The 21,162-nt window shown below is 58.3% G+C and overlaps 1 protein-coding gene across 3 annotated transcripts; it reads right to left on the bottom strand.

Moving 5' to 3' along the window:
- Positions 1-557: 557 nt before the first annotated feature.
- Positions 558-13,757, bottom strand: NRTN (neurturin). Of its 3 annotated transcripts, XM_036314459.1 has the most exons (4): positions 13,317-13,757; positions 6,212-6,369; positions 3,767-3,990; positions 558-1,123 (listed from the first exon to the last, which is right to left on the bottom strand). In XM_036314459.1, exons 3-4 carry the CDS (start codon positions 3,981-3,983, stop codon positions 699-701), a joined length of 642 nt encoding a protein of 213 aa, XP_036170352.1. In that variant the 5' UTR covers positions 3,984-3,990; positions 6,212-6,369; positions 13,317-13,757; the 3' UTR covers positions 558-698. The 3 variants fall into 3 exon arrangements, with proteins under 3 accessions (XP_036170352.1, XP_036170350.1, XP_036170353.1); XM_036314457.1 differs by lacking the exon at positions 6,212-6,369 and having other exon boundaries at positions 13,317-13,756; XM_036314460.1 differs by lacking the exon at positions 6,212-6,369 and having other exon boundaries at positions 3,815-3,990; positions 13,317-13,750.
- Between the last annotated feature and the right edge of the window lie 7,405 nt (positions 13,758-21,162).

Here is a 21,162-nt window from a genome sequence, read left to right as displayed (position 1 = left end):
CCCCGCAGGGAGATGGGCAGCGCGTGTGTATTTTTAGCTGGTAAATGGAGATAGTGGCTTCAGTTCACTCGTGGGGGCTGACGCAGCTTGAGGATGCCCGTCTGGTGAGGGAGGCCCGGTCCACCTGGACCTCAGCCTCCCCTCTGCACAGTGACTCCGCCCTCCTCCACCGACTTCACTGCTCCTGGTCCCTCCCCAGAAGCGCATGGTGTGGAGGTGGGAATGGGGACACGTTGGGATCACTGGGTCCGGCTGACCTGTCTCCTCTTCTACGTGGTGATCCTTCTTCCTCCCCAGAAGCACATCATGCTGGGGAGGAGCCCGGGGACCTGCAGGGAGGTGGAAGGGCAGTCCCCGCCGACATTGCCCCCATCAACCCCATTTCCCCACTTGTACTCCGGAAACAGGACCCTCTTTGAATCTTTCCTTTCTCCCCACCATGCAGGTGACACCCGCGCCCATCCCCCTTTTCCCCGGGGAGCGGGGGCCACTTCCTCACACGTCCTCCTGCCCCTCCCGGAGGCGGACACCCTCGGGGCGCGCAATCAAGACCCGCATCGACTTTCCACACTTTATCTCTGTACAGTTATCGCGAGAGTCCCGAAACCTCGACGGCATCTTCTGCGCATGGGCAGTCTGTCGCGGGGTTTGACAGCTGGAACGGTGGGTGCTGTCCGGCCGGGGCCGGTGAGGTAGGGTCACACGCAGGCGCACTCGCGCGCCGACAGCTCGTGCACCGTGTGGTAGCGGCTGTTCGTGTCCAGAAAAGACACTTCGTCCTCGTAGGCCGTCGGGCGGCAGCAGGGCTGCGCGCGAATCCTCTCCCGCCGCACGCGCCGCCGCTGGCGCAGGCGCCGCAGGCCCAGGTCGTAGACGCGCGTGGCCGCCTCGCACGCGCCTGCGCAGTAGCGGAACAGCACCGTCTCTTCGGACGTGTAGCCCAGGCCCAACTCGCTCACGCGCACCTCGAGCTCGCGCAGCCCGCATGGTCGCGTCCCCGACCGCGCACGCGCGCGCCGCCGCCGGGGCCCAGTCCGACGGCGCACACTTGGGGACCGCCCTGCCCAGGGCGTCAGCTCGCGCAGTTCCACGGCGTCCGGGGCGCCCTGCAGCAGTGCACGGTCTGCGAGGGGAGGGAGAGAAGGGATGGGAATCAGTGGGTGGGAGGGAGTCCTCTACCCTCGCTCTTCCCCTGCAAAAATGACCCTTGTGGGGGCGCTGCGGCGCTAGCGCATTTCCCAATTCCTGTCCCCGCGCCCTCTCTGGAAGGTGTTGGAGGGGTGCATATGCAGACCCCACGCTGGGCCCCCAAGGTTACCAGCATCTCTCTTTGGACCCTGCCCTATGTTGAGCTGCTCAGAGCCTGGCTAACCTTTCTGCGTTCCCTGGACCACTTTCCAGCCTGCCCCACTGAGCTGAGCTCATCTGAGTGTCTCAGCCCCGCCCCCAACACTGTGGATCCCATCCCCCACACCCCCACCCTTTAGCTGAGCTGTATGGGTCTCTCCCTCACTCTCTGGGGTCCTACTCAAAGCCCCAACATCTTCTGGGAGCCCTTGGGCTGCTCACAACCCCCCACCCCGTACCTGCTGCTCTACTGTGCAGTGGGACTCAGTTTCTCTATACAGAAACCCAAATCGGGTGTTTGGGCTTCTCAGAACACACAGAGGAGTAGCAGGCACTGAGGCCTGTGTGGGGACCCCACCCCATGGGGAGGCAGCAGCTATTGTCAGGGCCACTCCCATGTTATAGGTAAGGAAACTGGGTACCCAAAATAGCAGAGACTGGGCCAAGGCCACCCACTAGCAGGTGGCAGTGAGAGAGGAACCTGGACAGCATTTTTCCTGCCTCCATCGAGTACCCAAGTTTGGCCCAAGTTCAGCCCTCTCCTCCCACAGCTGCCCTCGGGAGGTGCCCAGAGTCACAGAATTCCAGGATCCCGTAGCCTCAATTTATTTCCCAAGAGGCCGGCCCTGCTCCAGGACAGTAAGTCCTTACTTAACATCACCGGTAGGTTCTTGGAACTCGGGCGAAATGACAAGGAATGAAACCCATTTTACCAAAGGCTAATTAATATAAACATTCTTACGGCATCTCATCATTGGAACAAAACTAGGTTCAAGGAAATGACTTTATTCGAGGATCTGTTGTGCTCCGCAGCCCCAGGAAAGAAGTGCAGACTTTGGAATGGCTGGCAGGAGGCTCCCAGCCTGACAGGTTGCAGTCACAGGTTGGGAGGGGAAATCCTGAGTTTAGCCGGGACCTGCCCCCAAGGCTGGCACACCTGGCTGTCAAAAGAAGTATCTTACTGGGAAGCCTGAGGGGGAGGGACTGTCTGCTGCCCTGCGAGTGTGTGTTTCCACAGCCGGCCTCGGAGAGCAGGCAAGCCCAGGCCCTGAGCCTAGCTCTGCCACTCTCCTTGTTCAACTTCAGGCAGGCGACGGCCCTCCTCTGCCAGCATCCCCGTCTGTTCAGGGTGGCTCGCAGAGCCCTCACTGTGGTTGTGGCTGGGAGGGTGGAAAGTGGGGGATGAAGGAGCAGCCTTTTCCGAGTTCTCGCAGCCCAGGGCCAGTCTGGGATAGCCAGCACTGTCTGCTCTGGGGTTCGATTTGAGCCCGACTCACTTCTGGTGCCTAAAACTCCTCCACTTAGCGTGCACGCCTCAAGGTGTGCTTCTAGAGAGTTGTTTGGGGGGTTGCCAGATGAAATACAGATGCCCAGTTAAATGTGAATTTCAAATAAACAATGAATAATCTTTTAGTATATCTGTCCCTGCATCCCTCCAGCAGGCCAGGCCACGTGCACAGGGTCTGGAACACAAAGAGATGAGATCTGCTCCTCATTCCTCCAGCCTGAAATTCCACCATCAGCACATTAGTCCCAGGACCTTGAGGGGATCGACAGCCACTCCCTTCCCCCAGTACAGCTGGGCCCAGGGACAGGACACAGGACTGGCAGGCACCCGCCCATGGGCTGAGACTCTTCTCAGTGGATTCCACCATTGGTGCTTTGTCCCCAGGTCTTGGAACGCTAGCTTTTGGGGAACCACCCAGGTCTCTGGAACCCAGTGTCCTGGGAAGGGCTTTGCGGCCTACAAGGGCAAGTGTAGGGAACGGAAGTGAAGTCTGTGCCGGAGGCCGCCCTTGTCTATTGTGAGGACAAGAAAGAAGGACTGTGAGGCCTGGCAAGGCGGGTGTGCATGCAGCTTCCACCCGCCACCCCCACCCGCAGGCGCCATGCGTGCGCCGGGCCTGTGCCTACACCACACTGCGTGGTCATGTGTGCACACAAGGTTGGGCCCATGCAGGACTTGCAGGAGGCAGGCACGAGGGTCAAGTGAGGAGTTGGGCCAGGTGGCCATTCTCCCCAGGTGGGAGTTTCACTTCTCGACCACACTCCTTTTCCACGTCTCTCTCCCACCTTTGTCTGTCTATGTGCATCTCTGTATCTGTCTCTTCCCCATGTCTAGGTCTCTCTCTGTCTCCCCCGTTCTTGTTCCCTACCAACACATGCAGGTCACTGGGGCCTTGGGTCCAGCCTCCCCCTCCTGCCCCCCGCTGTGCGGCGAGTGGGGCCCCCCTGCCAGAGTTCCTAGGTCTAATCTCCATCTGGCCCCTGAGAGACTGAGTCTAATTCCTTGTGACAGCTAAGCCGAGAGACCCCAGTTCCCAGGAGCCACGCCCCCCACACACACCCTGCCATTGCGGGATTTGCATCCTCCCTCCACCCCATCTTTAAAAAAGCTTCTGTGGCCTGGTTCCACTGCCTGACATTCCACCAGTATGGCCGTCCCTGTGTCGGGGGAAGGGCTTACACTGGGCCAGGCGGGCGATCCGGGCGTCCAGGGTTCGAGGTGGCCGGCGCAGCGGGGCCAGCGCGGGTCCGAGGCGGTGGCTGAGGAGCAGGCCGTCCCGACACATCCAGATGGAGAGCACAGAGCTGCAGAGCACCGAGGCCAAGGCCGCTGCCTTCCAGCGCTGCATCCTCGGCCTGCGGGCACGGGAGGGTCAGCCCAACGGCCTCAGTCTGCCAGGCAACACACAGCGCACTGGGCCAGGCACTGGGGACACGGTGGGCCCATGATTTTGAACCACTACTGCTTAATGCTGAATGATAACAGACATGATTCAGCAAGGAACCACAGAACGTGGTTGTGAAAAACTGCTGCTGAGGAGGGTGTGGGCGCTTGCCGGGGGTGCCAGGGGACCACCCCATCCGGGGGTGCCAGAGTGCGTTCTGGAGGGTTGAGGAAAGTTGAGATTTGAACAAAAGTAGGAGTTGGCCAGGCAGAAGGGAGTGGCTTCGCAGGCAGGAGGAACGGCCAGTGCAAAGGAACTGAGGCTGAACCACGCTGGGCCAATCCAGCCAAGAGGTTGGGGTAGCTGGAGCCAGTGTTTAGGGTAAGATTGAAAGATGAAGCATTCCCAACAGGGGGCATTGTGGGACAAGGGTGGCCAGGAGACCGGCATTAGAGTACAGTCTGGGGGCAGAAACCGTGGGGTTGACACTTCGCTCCTACATATGATGTTCTTCAGAGTGACTTGCTGTCCTTTCAGAGCCTGGGTTTACCCTCCAGACAGATAAACTGATGCCCAGAAAGGGGCTGCAATGAACCAAAGCTGTTCTCCACCCACTTTCAGGCTATTGCACAAGCCAGTCCTTCCACCCAGAACACTTTCTCTCCCCTGCCCTCTCATTCCTTTCAGTCTCAGCTTGGACCGGTGCCTCCTCCAGGAAGCCTTCCCTGACTGTTCCCCAAGCCCTAAGCATCCCCCATTAGAAACCCATTACTCGGTGCTGTGACTACCGGGAACTTCGGGCTTAGTGCATACAGTAGGTGTTTAATAACCCTCTTACACCCCTATCCCCCTCAACCATGTCTGAACAGCTCCCTGCTGCCTGGTGGCCCCAAGCCTGCGTTTACATTCCCCCACCCGGCTGCCTGTGCCGGCCCCGCACGGGGTCTGGCAACAGGCCCGGTGTAAACATTTACACAGAGCACTGAAAGCCGGGCTGGACGCGGGTCAGCGCCTGGGCTCGGCCGTGGGGTGCCGGGCGCCCCCAAGCGCACACCTCAGAGCGCAGGCTGCTCACCCAGGTGAGAGCAATTTGCAGGCAATATGCATTTCATTTGTGTATTGTTTGTATTTCATTTGCATGTGATTTGCGTAGGCCTGGCCGTGCTTGGGTTAGGCCAGCGGTTCTCAACCTGTGGGTCGCGACGCCTTTGGGGGTCGAACGACCCTTTCACAGGGGTTGCCTAAGACCATCGGAAAACACATATATAATTACGTATTGTTTTTGTGATTAATCACTATGCTTTAATTATGTTCAATCTGTAACAATGAAAATACATCCTGATTCATAACAAAATTAGTTATGAAGTAGCAATGAAAATAATTTTATGGTTGGGGGTCACCACAACATGAGGAGCTGTAGTAAGGGTCGCGGCGTTAGGAAGGTTTCGAACCACTGGGTTAGGCAGAGCAGAGCTCTCCCCCTTCGCGTGGATGCAGAGGCACAGGAACTACGCCCGCTGGACAGTACCAGTGGCACTTACTAAGCTCCTGCTCTATACCAAACTGGGCGCTGAGCCCACGAGAGAGGCACTGTTATCTCCATTTTGCAGCTGAGGAAACTGAAGCACCAAACAGGGGCTTGTTCAAAGGCATTTGGCTAGAAAAGGACCTGAAATTTGAAGGCAGACACAACACACATGACATGGGCTGAGCTGGGCTTGGGAGCAAATGTCGTGGAGTCACCCCAAGGGCTTGTCACTATTTTATATCACAATTTTTATTACTGTTGATGGCGGTGGTAGAGAATGAGCTCCTAGACAGGGGGGCATATAACAAACCTGGATACCAGAGGGCACACCACCTGCAAAGGCCCTGGGGCAGGGCCAGGCCTGGCTCATTGAGGGAACAGGAGAGGGCCCCCTGTGGCTGTAGCAGAATGGCGGGGGAGGGGGGGCGGGGGGGGGATGACAGGTAGATCCCGTGGGAATTTGTGGGCTGCAGAGAAATATTTCATTCTCAAGGTTGTGCAGCAAATAGAGGTCGGCCCATTTGTCAGGTGCCCAAACCACCCCCGTTTATGCCAGATCCTGTTCTACAATCAGTGCATATTAAGTCACTTCAACCTCACAAAGAGTCTTTATCCCCATTTCACAGATGGGAAAACTGAGGCCTAGAGTAGTCACATGACTTACCCAAGGTCACAGAGTTGGTAGGGGGAGAGAGCAGGGAAGCCCACCCAGGCTGAAGACCTCCGGGTGGATAGAGCATTGGCCTGTGGACTGAAGGGTGTCGGGTTCGATTCCAATCAAGGGCATATACCATCGTTGTAGGCTCTTCCCCGGCTCTGGCCCTGGACGGACACATGCAAGAGGCAACCAATCGATGTGTTTCTCTCACATCAATGTTTCTCTCTGTTTTTCCCTCTCTCTAAAAATCAGTGGGGAAAAAAATATATCCTTGGGAGAGGGTTAAAAAAAAAAAGTCCTCCGATGGGCATGGCTTTCTCTTGACCCCAACTTCCTGCTTGCTCTCACACCCAGGTCTTGGAACAGTGTGCCTCCGTTTCCCTGTTAGGCTGGAACAAGGCGGGGCAGAGCGCCAGGCTGTGGTCCTCTGTCTCTGTTGAGGGCTTACGTGGGGGCGGGAAGAATGGATGAAACACCAGCCAAGAGATGGCCTGGCCACAGGAGTCCCCCTCCCCCGCCTCCCCGTGGCCTTGAAACACTAGACCCCACCAGAGCTCTGATGGGGGACAGGAAAGCGGGGGGAGGGGGGGGTGACAATGGAGGGGGTCCAGCAAGCCAGCTGATAAGCATCGGTTAACAATGGATCTTTCTGTAAGGGGGTCACCCAACTGGTTTGTCTCTGGCAGGGACCTGACAGGGAGGGGGTGATGTGGGTGTGGTGGAGGGCACAGGGGAGGGGCCAGGTGTGCTTGTGTAATGGAGGCCTGGGGATCTGGGGAGGTGGGTCCCTCACACACTCAGCATTCTTACTCTTGCGCACACTGTATCCCACTCACACATGGATGTTTTCACACACACTGAAGCCCTCACACTCACACACTTGAGCACTGTCACACACACATTTAAGAGTTCTCACACTTACACCCCAACACTCCCACCCTCACACACTAGGGTATGTTCATATTCCTACTCAAACATCATCACATTCTTGGATGTGTTTACCCTTAATCTTCGAACAGTCACACACGTTTTCACACTCACATACTTGAACATGATCGCACACATACACTTAAGCATTACCACACTCACACACTAATGTTTCACACACACACCTGGGCATTTTTAGACTCGTGCATTATGACGTTCGCACACTACCATACACACATGCTAGCATGTTTCACACTCATGCACGTTCACACGTGGGCATTTTACATGGCATTCGAACATGATCACACTTGAACACAACCATGTTCTGCATTCCGGCTACATGCTCACATACACAGGGACACACACATGAACACACCCTCCGTGCTCTTGGGTCCTTAGCTGCAAAGATCCCAGGGGAATAGTGAACAGCACACATGGTGGGCTGCGAGCGAGGCACATGGCAGTGGAGGAGGCAGAATGGCCCAGGAGAGAACTGACCTGCCAGAACCACTGGTACCCGGCCAAGGTCCACAGCTGCTAGCATCTCAGGTGCCACTCACTCTGCCGGGTCCCTTCCCAGCCCTCAGGCAATGTCCAGATCCCGGAGAGTCCTCACTGTCAGGGAAGGGAGCGCCCTCCCTTCTTGGGGGCCAGGCCAGTCTGAGCTGCAGCAAGAGGGATGGAGGCTAGACCTCCACCTCTAGCTGGAGGCACCGAATCCCCAGGGCTGGGTGGGGAGGGAGGGGACTCGGGGGCTCAGAGAGGGGTGATGAATAGCCCAAAGTCACACAACCAGGTAGGTCCTGCTAATCACCCAAGGAGCAGACAATCAGGGTGAGGGTGTGTGGGTGTTTCTGGCAGCTTCCTCGGTGGTGCCAGGAAATGCTGCTCATTATCCTGGTGTCCAGGCAACGCCCCGGGCTCTGCCTTTTCACAGAGTTTCCCAGGGACCTACCTGTTCCCAGGGTTAACAGCCTCCATCCTGCGGAGCTCCTGGCCTCAGCGAGGCACCTGCTTCATGCTTGCAGCCAGGGACAGGAAGGACAAGAGGTGACCCCTTCCTCAATCCACTCACTCTTCTAGTCTGGGGGAAGCTTGGAATTGAGGCTTGTCCCCATTGGGCAAACTCCTACTTATCCTTAAAGCCCTAGCTACTAAACCCCTCCTCCAGGAGCCTTCTCTGCTCCCCATCTTGGCACCCTGGTCACAGGTCCATCCCTCTTGTCAGCCCTGCAGCATAGCTATGTCCATGCCTGTCTTTTCTGGAGGAGGGGTTTCCGGAGGGGCAGTCTGGGCTGGGTTATCTCAATAGTTCTGTTCACAGAGGCATGAGCTGCCTGCAGCTCCTCAGCCTCCGCACTTCTGGTACCTCCCTCCATGTGCACCCTTCTTCCTTTCTACCTCACTTCTGAACATGTCCCCGGTCCCACCGTAACTCAGTTTCCCCATCTTCAGAAAGTGTCCAGAGGGGCCACCAGCACCACAGGAACGCCAAGGGAGAGCTGAGTGGGGTGGCTAGTAGGGCTGTCATTGTCCACAGGCAGAGCGAGCCACGCTGTGAAGTCACAGGGGCAGATGTGGGCGCGGCCCGCACACTGGGGAAGGGCGTGTGTCTGAATACTGCAGCACATCGACTCCAGACAGCCGAGTTTGGATACCTGCTCTCCCTCTTCCTGACTGAGCCTCAGTTTCCCCATCTGTACAACAGACTGCCCAGCACACCCTCCCCCACCTGGAGGGTCATTTAAGTTCTGGAAGTTCTGCAGAACCAGCCGACAGCAACAGCTGGGCCCACATGCTTGCACGCCCGTGCCTCTGTTTCCCCCATCAGTGCTAACAGCCCCTGGGCTGGCAGCTGGGCCTGTTCTTAGGACAGCCCTGCTTGTCTCCTTTCTCCCAGATGGCCCCTGGGGGTCCACTGATGGGGAAACTGAGGCCCCATGACAGGCGGAACTTGGGCCTCTCTCAAGGCAAGACTCAACGGTTCTGCAAAACAAGAAACAAATTCTGCAGCCCACAAAAATGTGTCCCCTCCCTCAGAGGGCCCCAGGGCCCAGCCCCACCCCATAGTGGGGATGGGGAAGCCAGGGCAGCCTCGAGCTGGCAACACATCTGGGGGTAAACCAGGAACATCTGGCTAGCACAGCTGGTTCCGATGCTGGGTCTGCAGGGGTCGGGGGCCAGCCTCATGGCTGGCACTTTCACAGACACCCCAAGCAGACCCTTCCAGGCCTGGCCAGAGGTGGGGGCATAGCCTCTCATCTTCTTCCCCCATGAGCTTCCTGCTGCCCAACTGCAAGCACCATTGCTGGCTCCCTGCTACTCTGAGAAGAGAGTGTCAGCCCTTGAGCTTATCTTAAAGGGGCTCTGGGTTTGTCTTGGCCAAAGTGTAGCTGAGAGGCGGACAGAGAGAGTGACTTCTGGGGAGGACTGTGCTGGTTGCTTTGTGATAATAACAGAAGTAAAATAATAATAGCTAATGGTAGCCCTAGCAAGCAACACTACTGGTGTAAGCACTTCATACGTAATGACTCGTAGCAAGGTATGAACTCTTTTATCCCCATTGTGTAGAGGGGGAAACTGAGGTCCAAAGAAGTGAAATGACTTGCTAAGGATCAAGCAGAGTGTAAGTGAGATTTGAACTTAGTGGTTGGGCAAACTCCTACTCATCCTTCAAAGCCCCATTCCCCAACATCCCAGTCTCCACATTCTTAACCACTGTACCATATGGCCTCTCTAACAACAACAATAACACCCAGCAATGTTGGCTATTTCATTTATTTAGAGCCAAGCACTATGCTAAGGACTTTCCACATGTTTAATTCTCCCCACAGTCCCTGGAAAAAGCTGTTATTATTATTAGCCCCATTTTCCACACAGGGAAACTGAGGCTTAGAGAGGTAGAGTGATTTGGTCAAATAAGTGGTTGAGCTGTGGTTGAACCTGGGTCTGTCTCCCGACATTTTCTCGATGCCTCTACAATCCCTGGGCTCTGGGTGATAGGGGTAATGCTGAGGGGGAGAGGAAACATGGGGAGGGTATGATAGGCTCTGCTTTTGGGGGGAAAATAGGGCTGAGTTTCAGGGAAGTAAGAGGTTTCCTCAAAAACACACAGTAGAGCAGAACTAGCAAGTAAATAAAGGGCCAGATGGCAGAAAGCCCAGACAGCCAGGCTGGGCTCTGCACCTAACACATTAACTCAGCAAACACTTATTGAGCCCCTACTGTATGCTGGGCCAGGCAGGGAACTCAGGATGACCAAGGCCAACCTGGGCCCCACCCTTGCCACCTCGCTGTCCAATCAGGACAATGGATGCTAAATAAGAAATATATATGGTAATCTGGATGGTGACAGTACAACAGCAGCAGCAAATAAAACGAGGTGAAGCAAAGGACCAGCGGTGGGAGGGCTGCTCTGAGGTTGAAGTGCTTCTCAGAGGAGGGAGCATCTGCGCTGGGACCAAGTGAGGATCTGGGAGAGCATTCCAGGGGAGCAGCAAAGGCTCCGAGGTAGGCTGTGCCTGCTCAAGGTGGCCAGTGTCACTGCAGCAATGGAACCAGGGCCCATATGGGGAGATGAGCGAGGAGAGGGCACAGGGGCCCTGTGACCTGCCTACAGGGTCAGTCCTCCATTCTCCAGTGTCTGGAGCCCTCTTCTTGCACCCACTGCTGTGTTCTCAGGGAGACAGGACTGGCGAGTGTGTGTGTGCCATGGGCCACAGCTTTTCCGATCCACGGACCTACCATTTCTAGCCCAGCCCTCTGTGGCTAGACCATAAAGTTCCCACCCACCTTGACCATATGAGGCTGGTCTGGGGCTGGCCCTGCAGGCAGCCAGGGCGGGCAGGAGGGGGCTCCCCAGGGTAGGATAACAGGATCAGCCTAATGAGGCCTGGCATAGCACATAGCTGAGCAGCTGGCTTGGGGCCCAGTGGGTGGTATGAGGGATGTGGGTTGTCTGAGTGGCCAGGATATCACACAATGCTGGTCAACAGGCAGAAATGGAAACTGAGGCATAGGCCCCAAGCACAGCTCAAACCCTAACACTACTTTCCTGGGAATCGGGGTACCTGAGTCACTTCTTCCATCTCCCCAAGTTCAAATGTTGCCTCAGGTCCCCAACACACCAAGCTATTTAGGCATGAATGGTGCCCTCTCGGGGGAGTGAGATCCACCTGCTACCGGCAGAGGCCCCTCTAATTTCTTCCTGCCCCGGGGCTCCCTGCCCACCTTGGGAGACCAGGAAGGATACATCTGCAGAGAATCCCTCCGCCCCTCAGCAGCGATGCTGGCCCACGGGTACCACATGTGTTAAATGCCTCTCTCCTCTGTATTTCCAGCCCCCACCTGCAGTAATCCACCTTGGAATACCCCAGCCCAGCGCTCCCTTGGCCAGCCTTTCAGAAAGTCTCTCCTTCCCACAGCCACCCAGGCACCCTGGATGTGCCACAGCCAACCAGCCTGCTCTTTCCTGCCTCCAGATCGTTGCCTGTGTAGTTCCCGCCACCTGGAATGCCCTTTGTGTTCTCACCTTAGAAAACTCCTACTCACCCGGCACAGCCCTAGCTCGCGCTCCTCCTCTAGAAAGCCTTCCCTGGCTGCCCTACCCTAAGATCGAGTCTTTGTTCCCCACTTTGGGCGCCACCCTTGGTCTAAATGTGTTGCCCTTGAAGGACAGAGCTGAGCCCTTTTCCCAAACAGGCAGCCGTACCATTTCTGTCCAACAAACATTTGTTGAAACAGTCTCTTGATTGTGTCTTACCCAGAGGGCTGGGCTACAGACTGTTTGGTTCCTTCTCTTGCTTTAGACGCACGCTTCATATCCTCTGCTCCCCACCCTCCGCCCCTGAAAACTGAGGCCTGAAACTTGAGGGACAAGCGCTCATGGTGGAATTTCAGACACTGCCCAGCGGCAGAGGGGGGATGCTTGGTTTCCTTTCCCCGCAACCCCTAGAGCCAGCTCTTTGCAGCTGGCCGCGGGCAGGCTGAGAGGCCCAGGAGTGGCTTCAGAACTCCAATCACCGGGACTCCTGGGGTGAAGGGCGTTGGGAGAAGGGCCCCAAGGCGAGGGGCTGAAGGTGGGGAGAAGCTGGTAAAGTTGGGAGTCTTCCCTCCACTGACATCAGCCTCTAGACCAGTCACGCCCAGCTGGGCTTCCTCAGCCCGGGGCACTTACAGACAAAGAGTGCCCTGGAACACAGAGAGAGGATGTTGGGCCGGGAGAGGGCAGGGCGGGTGGGCAGGCAGGAGTGAGGAACATCAGGAGCCCAGCCTCCCATGCCCCCTTCCCGGCCCCTGGCCCTGCTCCCTGGTTCTGGACTGGTGGCCCAGCCTTGCAGGTAACCACAGCCCGCTAAACAGGGCCAGTGTCACCGCCAGACATGCTGTGGCTTCCTGCGGAGGGCGCAGTGGGGACCAAGCCCTGGGCGGGCGGTTTCCCCTCTAGCCCCGCCCCAAACCTGCCCACCCTCTGCACCCCCTCGGCCCGATGAATCCTAACCCCCAAACCGCTCCTCCTGGGAGAATTGTGAGACTGTTCTGAACAAGATAATGTCTCCTAAAAAGCAAGAAAGCAAGGTACAGCCCCCTCTCCTTCAAATCCGGTTTTTGCCCTGAAGGACACCCCCTCCCCCCAAAAAAGGTTTCGCGCCCTCTTGTGGCTGAACAAGTGGCTCCAGGAGCCAAGAGAGCCGGGCCCTCACCGGAGGACACCGTGTCCCCGGCGGCGGCGCGCGGGGCAGGCGGCTGGAACGCGCCACTGACAGATGTTTACTTCTGAGCGCAGCTGGGCCGCGACGGCAACCCCTGTCCAGGGTCTGCGGGATCGGGGTGCCCCCCACGGCCCGTTGTGGACCGAAAGGCAGAAGGGGGTCTGGAGCTCGCTCTCCGAAGGGCTGTGGACGGCATTCCAGCGGCCCCACGCCCACTCCCCTCGGACGCACACATGGGGTTGGAGGAGGCAGAGGTGCGCCTGCCCGTCGGACAGGGAGCCGCCCCCTCCCAGGCCCGACTTGAGAGGCGCGGGGATCGCCCTCCCCGCGCGGACCTGTTGCCCCTTGACCCCATCCTCACACAAACGCCAGGCGGGGAGCGACTGGTCTGTCCCGAGCCCTAGAAGCCCCCAGATCCCCGTATATGGAGCCGGTCGTCCCCCCACTTTGGTCCCCCGCTCGCCCTTGCTTACCTGCTGGGACGCCCGACTACCCGTCAGTGGTGGCCGCGCCTGCCGCCCGCGCCGGCCCCGGCCCCTGCCCCTGCCGCCGCGACCGCCATCCGGGCCGCCGGGGCCCGCGGCGGCTGGGGGGGCCCGGGCCTGAGGGGGCGGCCGCGGGGGGGGCGCGGCGCGGGCCGGTCCATGGGCCCCCCCTCCGGGCTCGCTCAGCCGCGGGCTGCGGCCATCCCGGTTCGGCGGGGGCTGGGGCTCGGGGATGCCCTGGACGGCGGGCGGCTCGGAGGACGCGGGGGGCGCACGGACGGCGCGGGCGGCCTCGGTGCGCGGCACGGGGCTCCGGAGCGGCAGAACCAGGGGCCCGGGCGCTCCGAGCCGCTCCAAGGCGCGCTCTCCCGCCACCTCCGCCGCGGACGGCTCGGCCGGCGCGGGGGCCGGAGGCGGGGCTGGGGGCGGGGCCAAGGCGGTGGCTCGGGTTTCCCGGGACGTGAGCCGCCCTCGCCCCGCCCCCGCCCGATGGGGCCAGCGGAGCGCAGGTGGCAGGGGGGCCGGGGCCACAGCGCCCCCATAGACGGCGATGTCCCTGGGCCCTGGAGAACCCGCCGCGCTCCTGTGGGAAAGGGGGTACCCAGGGCCCCTCCTGGGATGGAAGCCACCGCGCCCGACGCCAGTGCCCGCGCTCTCAGCGCTCCCCAGCCCTACACTGAGGACCCGGCCCTGCTGTCCGACTCCCGGGTCCGGACAGTGAGCTATTCCGGAGAACCGAGGTCCAAAGTTTCTCCCCAAGACAGCGAGTGACACCCTAAGACTGAGGACCGCTGTCCACGAGGCCCCTCAAGCGGCAGTCCCCTCCAGTCTGGCCTCAGAGCCCTGCGGGGATCCCCTCCTGCTCCCCAACAGCCGGCCAGCCCCAACCCACTGGTGCCCGCCCCGACGGCTCCGAGTTCCCCCAGCGCCCCCTGGCGGCCCCAGCCAACTAGAGGGCGGGATGAAGGGGCGGGGGCGGCCTGGAGCCGCGGGGACCCGCCCCGCCCCGGCCTAGCTACTGAGAAACACCCCTGCAGCCCCGCCCTGGCCCCCAGCGCTCAGGCTCCTCCCCGCGCCGTCCGGGCCGGCACCTGCGTTCTCAGGCCCGGGTGCTCGGCTTCTCACTGCTGATTTCTTGGGTCCTCCTCACTCTGGCCCAGGTCGCCTGCATCCCTCCGACCCAGCTGCCGGGCTTATGAGTGTTGGGCTCCCATAGGACCCCACTCCCCATCCCCAACACACGCGGGGGCACTTGGCCAGCCTCACCCATTGTACACGAGTTTAAGCGAGTTTGGGACGGCTGGGTGTGTGCAAGCGGGATGTAGGCGGGAGTGTGACTCGGTGAGGCATGAGAGTGAGCGTGCTGCCGGCCGCCGGTCCCCGTCCAGAATGGAAAGTGCAGCATCTGTGGGGTTGGTTTGTCCAAAGGACCAGGCGCGTGGTGAGCAGCATCCAGGCGTCCTTCACTATTAGCGTTGCCAAGTGCTCACGCTGAGACACCCGCACACTCAGGAGGGAAAGGCGGGGCACTGTTGGCCATTCGCACAGAGAGTCCCCAAACCTTTGTTCCAGGCAGGGTCACGCCCACCGCCATGCCCATTCTCACACCTGAACGCCACCCTTACACACACAGCGGTCACAGCCGCCTACACCCTCCCATGTGGACATGCGCTGATGCTCACATTCACACAGGTATCCTTACCTCACTCCCGCTGGGACACACACGAAGCTCACACTGCCCCAGCACATGCACACACACAGTTTCCCATAGAGACACAGACACACATGACATTCATACACTTATCATCACCCCACTGGCCCCCAGAGTAGCTGCAGGGGGCAGAGCAGGGTGGCCGGAGCACATCGCGCACACGTGGCGTATTGTTGCACACTCCCATGCTGCCAGGCGCTGGCACACACGCTAGCGCACACAGAGCCCACAGGAAAACCCGAGACACTCACGTGCCACCTGCGCACAGGTTGCCTACCCCACAGCCGCACACACAGAGGAAGCGCGGAGATACCGTCGAGTGTGCACATACTGGGGCGGTTTGGGAGGCACCGCTTCCCTGCGCACACAGCGCCCTGCCAGGAACCCACCCCACCCCTCCAGCCACATTAAGCTGTCACCAGCTGCCCCCTAGCCACCTCCTGCTCACCCCACACCGCCTGTGTGCCCCTCCCCACTAAGGTGGGGGGCCCTGGGGGAGGGGCGTGCAGGCACATGGAGAGCAGGACATGCACATGTGCCTACCATGTGGACGCTCATAAAACGGTTGCCCTGGCAACAGCAACTTGAAAGACTTGGTTCTTCCTCTGGGGTAGGCGGAACGGAAGACAGGAGGTGGGGACACCAGGATCCCCACCCACCTTCCACCACGGGCATGTGTCGCACTCAAGGATGCACACACTGATACAAACACATGTGGAGGACACCCATCACATTCACACCCCCAGAGACCCAGCTCTGTTCACGGCCAGCCCCACGTGGTCACATGAGACACCAGTGTGACACCCTCACACGCCAGTGTGTCACTTCACACAACCCAGCACCCCAGCCACTCTGTCACCAACTCACACACACACACACACACTTTTTAACCCCTGGACACAGACACCTCGTCACACTAGCTGACTCAGTGTAGCTGGACAGGGGTGCATGAAGGCACCTCTGCCCTGGAGCCCTCACCCCCCTCAAAGGAGCTGTCTGGGCCTGGGCCACACATAGGGGGGACTTGGAGGCTGGTCCTATGGGCAGGAAACACGGTATTTACAATGCTTATTCTTAAACCTTCCTTGTCCCACACTGGGGACCCTGCGAGGCGGAGTGGGTGGGACTGAGCCTTGACCCTCCTATACTAACAGGGAAGCCAGGGGTCAGGACTGTGGCCTCCTCAGGGCACAGATACGCAGAAACTGAGACTTGGCCAGGAGCAGGGAGCACCCATGGCACCTGGCCCCTGTGGCTAGTTTGAGCCGGCTGCCTCCAGGGTCAAAGCTAAGGCGGCGTGGGACAGTGCTGGGGCCCTGGAACTAAGACGCCTTCACTTGCCTCAGGTATTTGCCCAGGAATTAGTTCTGCTCCTTCCCAGGCTCCTGGGATGTCTCCCCCAGGTACCCCAGGCAACACTTTTCCCTCCCCAGCCTGCTCTGTGCCCACCTGGCAGTTTTGAAACTCAAGGATCAGAGAGGTCAAGATGTTGGCCCAAGGTCGCTCAGTAAGGAAGAGGCTCAAACCTGGGGTTGGATGACTCTAGAACATCCAGTCACTGCCTCCAGCCACTCCTCCACCAGTGTCTGCACGGGTTGGCCCTCTGCCCTCCCTGGGCAGTCACTGCTCCCAAGGGGAGTGTTCTGTTCAAGGGTGGAGGCCCAGGCAGAGGTTGTGGGAGTCTGGCGGCCGCTGGCCAAGACTCGGACTTGGCTGGTGGAGAAGTTTCCATCTTAGCGTCAGGAGCTGGTCCAGGCCCCAAAGGCCCAGGACTGTACCTCAGGACCCCCAGGGACCAGCCCTTCGGGGGCGGAGGTGGCCCGGTGCCCTCTGTGCCCTCCTCCCTCCGGTTGTCCCCAGCTGGAGCGTTAGCCATCTCCACACGCTAAGCATTGCCCCACCCCCCACGTGCAGACGACCAGGTTTGTTTTGTGCCCAGCACAGGCCCTCGGTGATGGGTAGTGTCACTTTCCAAGAGGCTCCCCAAAACTAGGCTCAGGCCTCTTTGTGGCAACGCCATCCTCGCCCTCAGCTAAATGAAGCTGAGGGGGAAGAAAGGCCTCAGTGCACCGACTGGGGCCAGAGCTGGGTGTGCACACGCAGCCGGGGTCAGAGCGAGGGTGCCAGGGGCCAGAGGAGATGAGGCCTTTGAGGCTTCTGAGCGGCAGGAAGGAGCCGGCTCCAAGGCAAGGATGGGAAAAGCAGGGACGGTGGCAGTCCCCACAGGGCCATTTACAGCCACAGGTCATAGGCCAAGAGTCCTGTCCCTGGAGGCTCTGGGTCGGCAAGGTGGGAAAGCCATCAGGGTGGCGGAGGGAGCCGGGTGGGGGCCGGCCTGAGGTCGTGTGGGCACTGCAGGGCGGGGCTGGAGTGAGAAGCTTTCTAGGCCACAGAGGCACAGACCTTCCCCCTCCAAAGCCATAAATGTGTACAGTCACACACAGAAAGACATACAGTCAACACACAGACACACCCCAAAGTACCTCGTACTCAGCAACGGCAGCTGCAAATATATATACGCCATCACACACACAGACACAAATTCAAAAGCCACAAATGTGCTGCACCATTAACCACTCAGACACACACAAAAGCCACAAATGTGTACACGGTCACACATACAGAGGACACACATGCACTCAGACACATAAACATGCTCACAGACACACACACGGATACCCCCAAAGTCATTCATACTCAGCTGTCACAGCTGTAAATGTGTCTACACCATCAGCCTCCCCCCACACACTCATACACACACAGCAGCCCCAGCAGCACATCCACCCTGGCATCTGGCTCTCGGTCACCCGCCTGCCCTGCTGTCTCATGTCCTTGGCCCTGGGCTGCCCTAATCCCGGTCTCGTGTCCTGAAGCCAGAAGATAAGGGGCAGCTGCAGCCCCAGATAAAGAAGGCGCAGCCACAAATCCGGGGCAGCCCCGGCAGAGGTGGGCACCAAGCCCAGCCGCACCTGCCTCGCTGCTGGCAACCCCATCCGGCCTGGCAGAAAGGGACAGGATGGACTACAGGGCAAGGGGGAGACAGAGGAGAGGGGTGGGAGGAGGGGGAAGAGACAGAGAGCTGCAGAGAGAGACACACAGAGAAATAACGAAATGTGAAGAGAGATGAGACAAACATGGAGGGAAAGAGAAATGCAGAGAAAGGAAGAAAAGAGACTGAGGGACACACAACGAAATACAAAAAGAGGATCAAAAAAATTGGGACAGTAACAGGAGGAATAATAGAGGTAGGCAGAGAGAGCGCTAGGGACTTGAGAGGAGTGCCCGTTGCCTTGCCCTGGCCCCACGCTAACCCCTCCTGGGTGCCTCATTCTCTCCCCCCCCCCTTCTTGCTTTGGAGAATGACCCAAGCCTGGTTCACCTTCCTCAATGTCCCCACGCTCTCCAGAGTGACCCCTGGGAAGGCCTCAGCCCCCTGCCACAACCTCAGTGAAGGTGGGACCCCTAGAGCAGGTCCTACCCGTGTCTGTTTCCCAGCCCCGGTAAGATGTATTCACTCAGGAAGTGCTAACTGAGCACCTGCCGTGAGCCAGGCTGTGCTGGGTGCCAGGGTCACAGTGACGGAGGTAGACCCAACTTCCTTACCCTCTCGGCTCACAGCCCAGTAGGGAAGTGGCCAGGTAGCCTCCAGAGTAATCAGAACGGTGATGGGGGACACTCAGGCAGCTGCAGAGCCTGTAAGCCTGTAAGGGATGCTGCACCCTCGCTGCCCCTCGAGCAGGGGCCATCAGAGAGGCTTCTGGAGGAAAAAGAGGTGAGAAAACCCTATATAATAATATGCTGTCTGGTCTACTGGTCGGCCATTGAACCAATCAAAGTGTAATATGCTGATATGCTAAGGCCGCTCAACTGCTCGCTATGATGCGCACTGACCACCAGGGGGCAGACGCTCTGACCGGTAGGTTAGCTTGCTGCTGGAGTCCGGCTGATCAGGACTGAGCAAGAGGGGCTAGACACGGACTGGAGTCCTCCTGCGGTCGGTTCCTGGCTGGCCAACCTCCCACGTCTCTCCCCCGGCCCTGATGGTGCACCAGTGGGGTCCCTCAGCCTGGCTTGCGCCCTCTCGCAATCTGGGACCCCTTGGGGGATGTTGGAGAGCTGGTTTTGACGTGATCCCACAGGGGGAGTGCCACTCAGCCAAAAGCCGGGCTCCAGGCTGGCAAGTGCAGCAACAGTGGCGGGAGCCTCTCCCACCTCCACGGCAGTGCTAAGAATGTCTGACTGCTGGCTTTGGCCCACTCCCCCTGGGAACAGGCCTGCACCATCAGTTGGACATCCCCCAAGGTCTCCTGGACTGGGAGAGGGCGCAGGCCGGGCTGAGGCCCTCCCCACCTACTGAGTGCACGAATTTCGTGCACCGGGCCTCTAGTGTGAGTATAATGAGCAAGGTGACTAGGAGCAGGGAATGGACTTCCTGGAAGAGCATATACAAAGACTAGGAGGTAAGCCTGGCTCATGGGAAGTCTGAAATGAACTTGGTGCTTGAGTTTAGGGAGTGAGGTCATAAGGGATGAAGCTGGGGAAGGCAGCAGAGGCTGGGTCATGTTGGAACTTGGGGGCCGTGGCCAGATATGTATTAGAAAGTGCTGTGGGCTCTGGCCAGGTAGCTCAGTTGGTTAGAGCATTGTCCCAATATGCCAAGGTTGAGGGTTTGATCTCTGGTCAGGGCACATATACGAAGCAACCAATGGCCCAACCGTTGTGGCTCAGTGGTTGAGCATCAACCTATGGACAAGGAGGTCACGGGTTCGATTCCCGGTCAGGGCACATGCCCGGGTTGTGGGCTCTATCACTAGTGCAAGAGGCAGCCGATCAGTGATTCGCTCTCATCATTGATGTTTCTCTCTCTCTTTCCCTCTCTGAAAGAAGAAAAAAAAAAAACATTAAAAAGAAAAAAAGCAACCAATGAATGCATAAATAAGTGGAACAACAAATTGATGTTTCTCTCTCTATATATATCTAAAATCAATGAAGAAAAATAAAAAGAAAGAAAGAGCTGTGGGAGGATAGGCTGCTGGGGCAGGATGAGAAGACACAGGCCTGGAATGGGAGAGGAGACGGACTGGAGAGACATTGGAGGAAAAGCTGGCAGGAAGCTGTGGGCGGAGAGAGGCAGGAGGGGAGGCTCAGGACAGCGCCGCAGTCCCTGAGCCAGGGGCCACTGCAGCCTGTGAGTTCAGGTAGAGTCACAATAAATTCCAGTCACTCCCACTCACAGTCAGAGAGAATAAGGGAGTTAATGCATGAAAAGGGCACACAGTAAATGCTCAGTAATGGTTTAGCTGCTGGTAGAAGAAGTAATGTTATATTGTTAAACAGTATAAGTAATAACGGGTAATTAATATTATGTCATTAATATTAATGCCATGGTTATCAATGGCCAATGCACAGCCCCCCTCCTACAGGGAACCTTCCTGACCCCACACAGAGTGGCCGGAGCACCTTAGGGCAGAGCCATGGCACCCTGGGAAAGCTCTCCTTGGAGGCCATATTCCTGCGGTCCTGCGCTATGGGTCTGTCTCCCCGACTGGTCATGGGTGCCTGTGGGAGGACAGGGGGAGGCGACTGGTAGAACCTCAGGCCCCTTGGGAAGGAATGAGCTCCCTCCCTGGAGGTGGGCAAGAGATCTCCCAAGGACTGCAGACGTTCCTTCCAGCTTTAGATTCTCCACTGTTTTATTCCGATTGTCCTACAGAGGGCAGCCGAGGCCAGTGATGGAAGACAAACTGCTCCCCTGCCCACTTCCATTTTCTCCCAGTTCTGGCAAAGCTAGTTCGGAGCCTGTTGTGGCGTCAGGCAAATCCTTTTTCAGTGAACCTAGGACCCAGGACCTCATCTTCTCCATTTGGTGAGCAGGGTGCACACTCCCTGCGTCACGTCCCTCCCAGGGAAAGCTTTGTGGAGTTTAGCAACGAAATGCAAGGGAATCGAAGGGATTGGTCGTTCCCACCCGGCACTGGGTTCACGTAATTCAGGGCAAATAACAGAAATAAAGAAATAAGAACAGTAGTCATTAACATTTATTGACTGTATTATTAAATTCTTGCCTTCTAAAAGAGATGTTTTTGTTTTTAAATTAAATCTTTATTGTTCAGATTACAGCTG

The sequence above is a fragment of the Myotis myotis genome, unplaced genomic scaffold, assembly GCF_014108235.1.
Source record: "Myotis myotis isolate mMyoMyo1 unplaced genomic scaffold, mMyoMyo1.p scaffold_m19_p_6, whole genome shotgun sequence".
NCBI lineage: Eukaryota > Metazoa > Chordata > Mammalia > Chiroptera > Vespertilionidae > Myotis > Myotis myotis.
The sequence above is the reverse complement of the archived record's forward strand: the minus strand, read 5'-3'. Positions and strand labels throughout refer to the sequence as shown.

What these genes read in the sequence shown, in the direction of transcription:
- NRTN (XM_036314459.1), bottom strand. Translation starts at nt 3,983, where the DNA reads ATGCAGCGCTGGAAGGCAGCGGCCTTGGCCTCGGTGCTCTGCAGCTCT. An exon ending in CCATACTGGTGGAATGTCAG is followed by an intron (nt 1,124 to 3,766) that starts GCAGTGGAACCA and finishes CTCCCCTCGCAG; the next exon opens with ACCGTGCACTGCTGCAGGGC.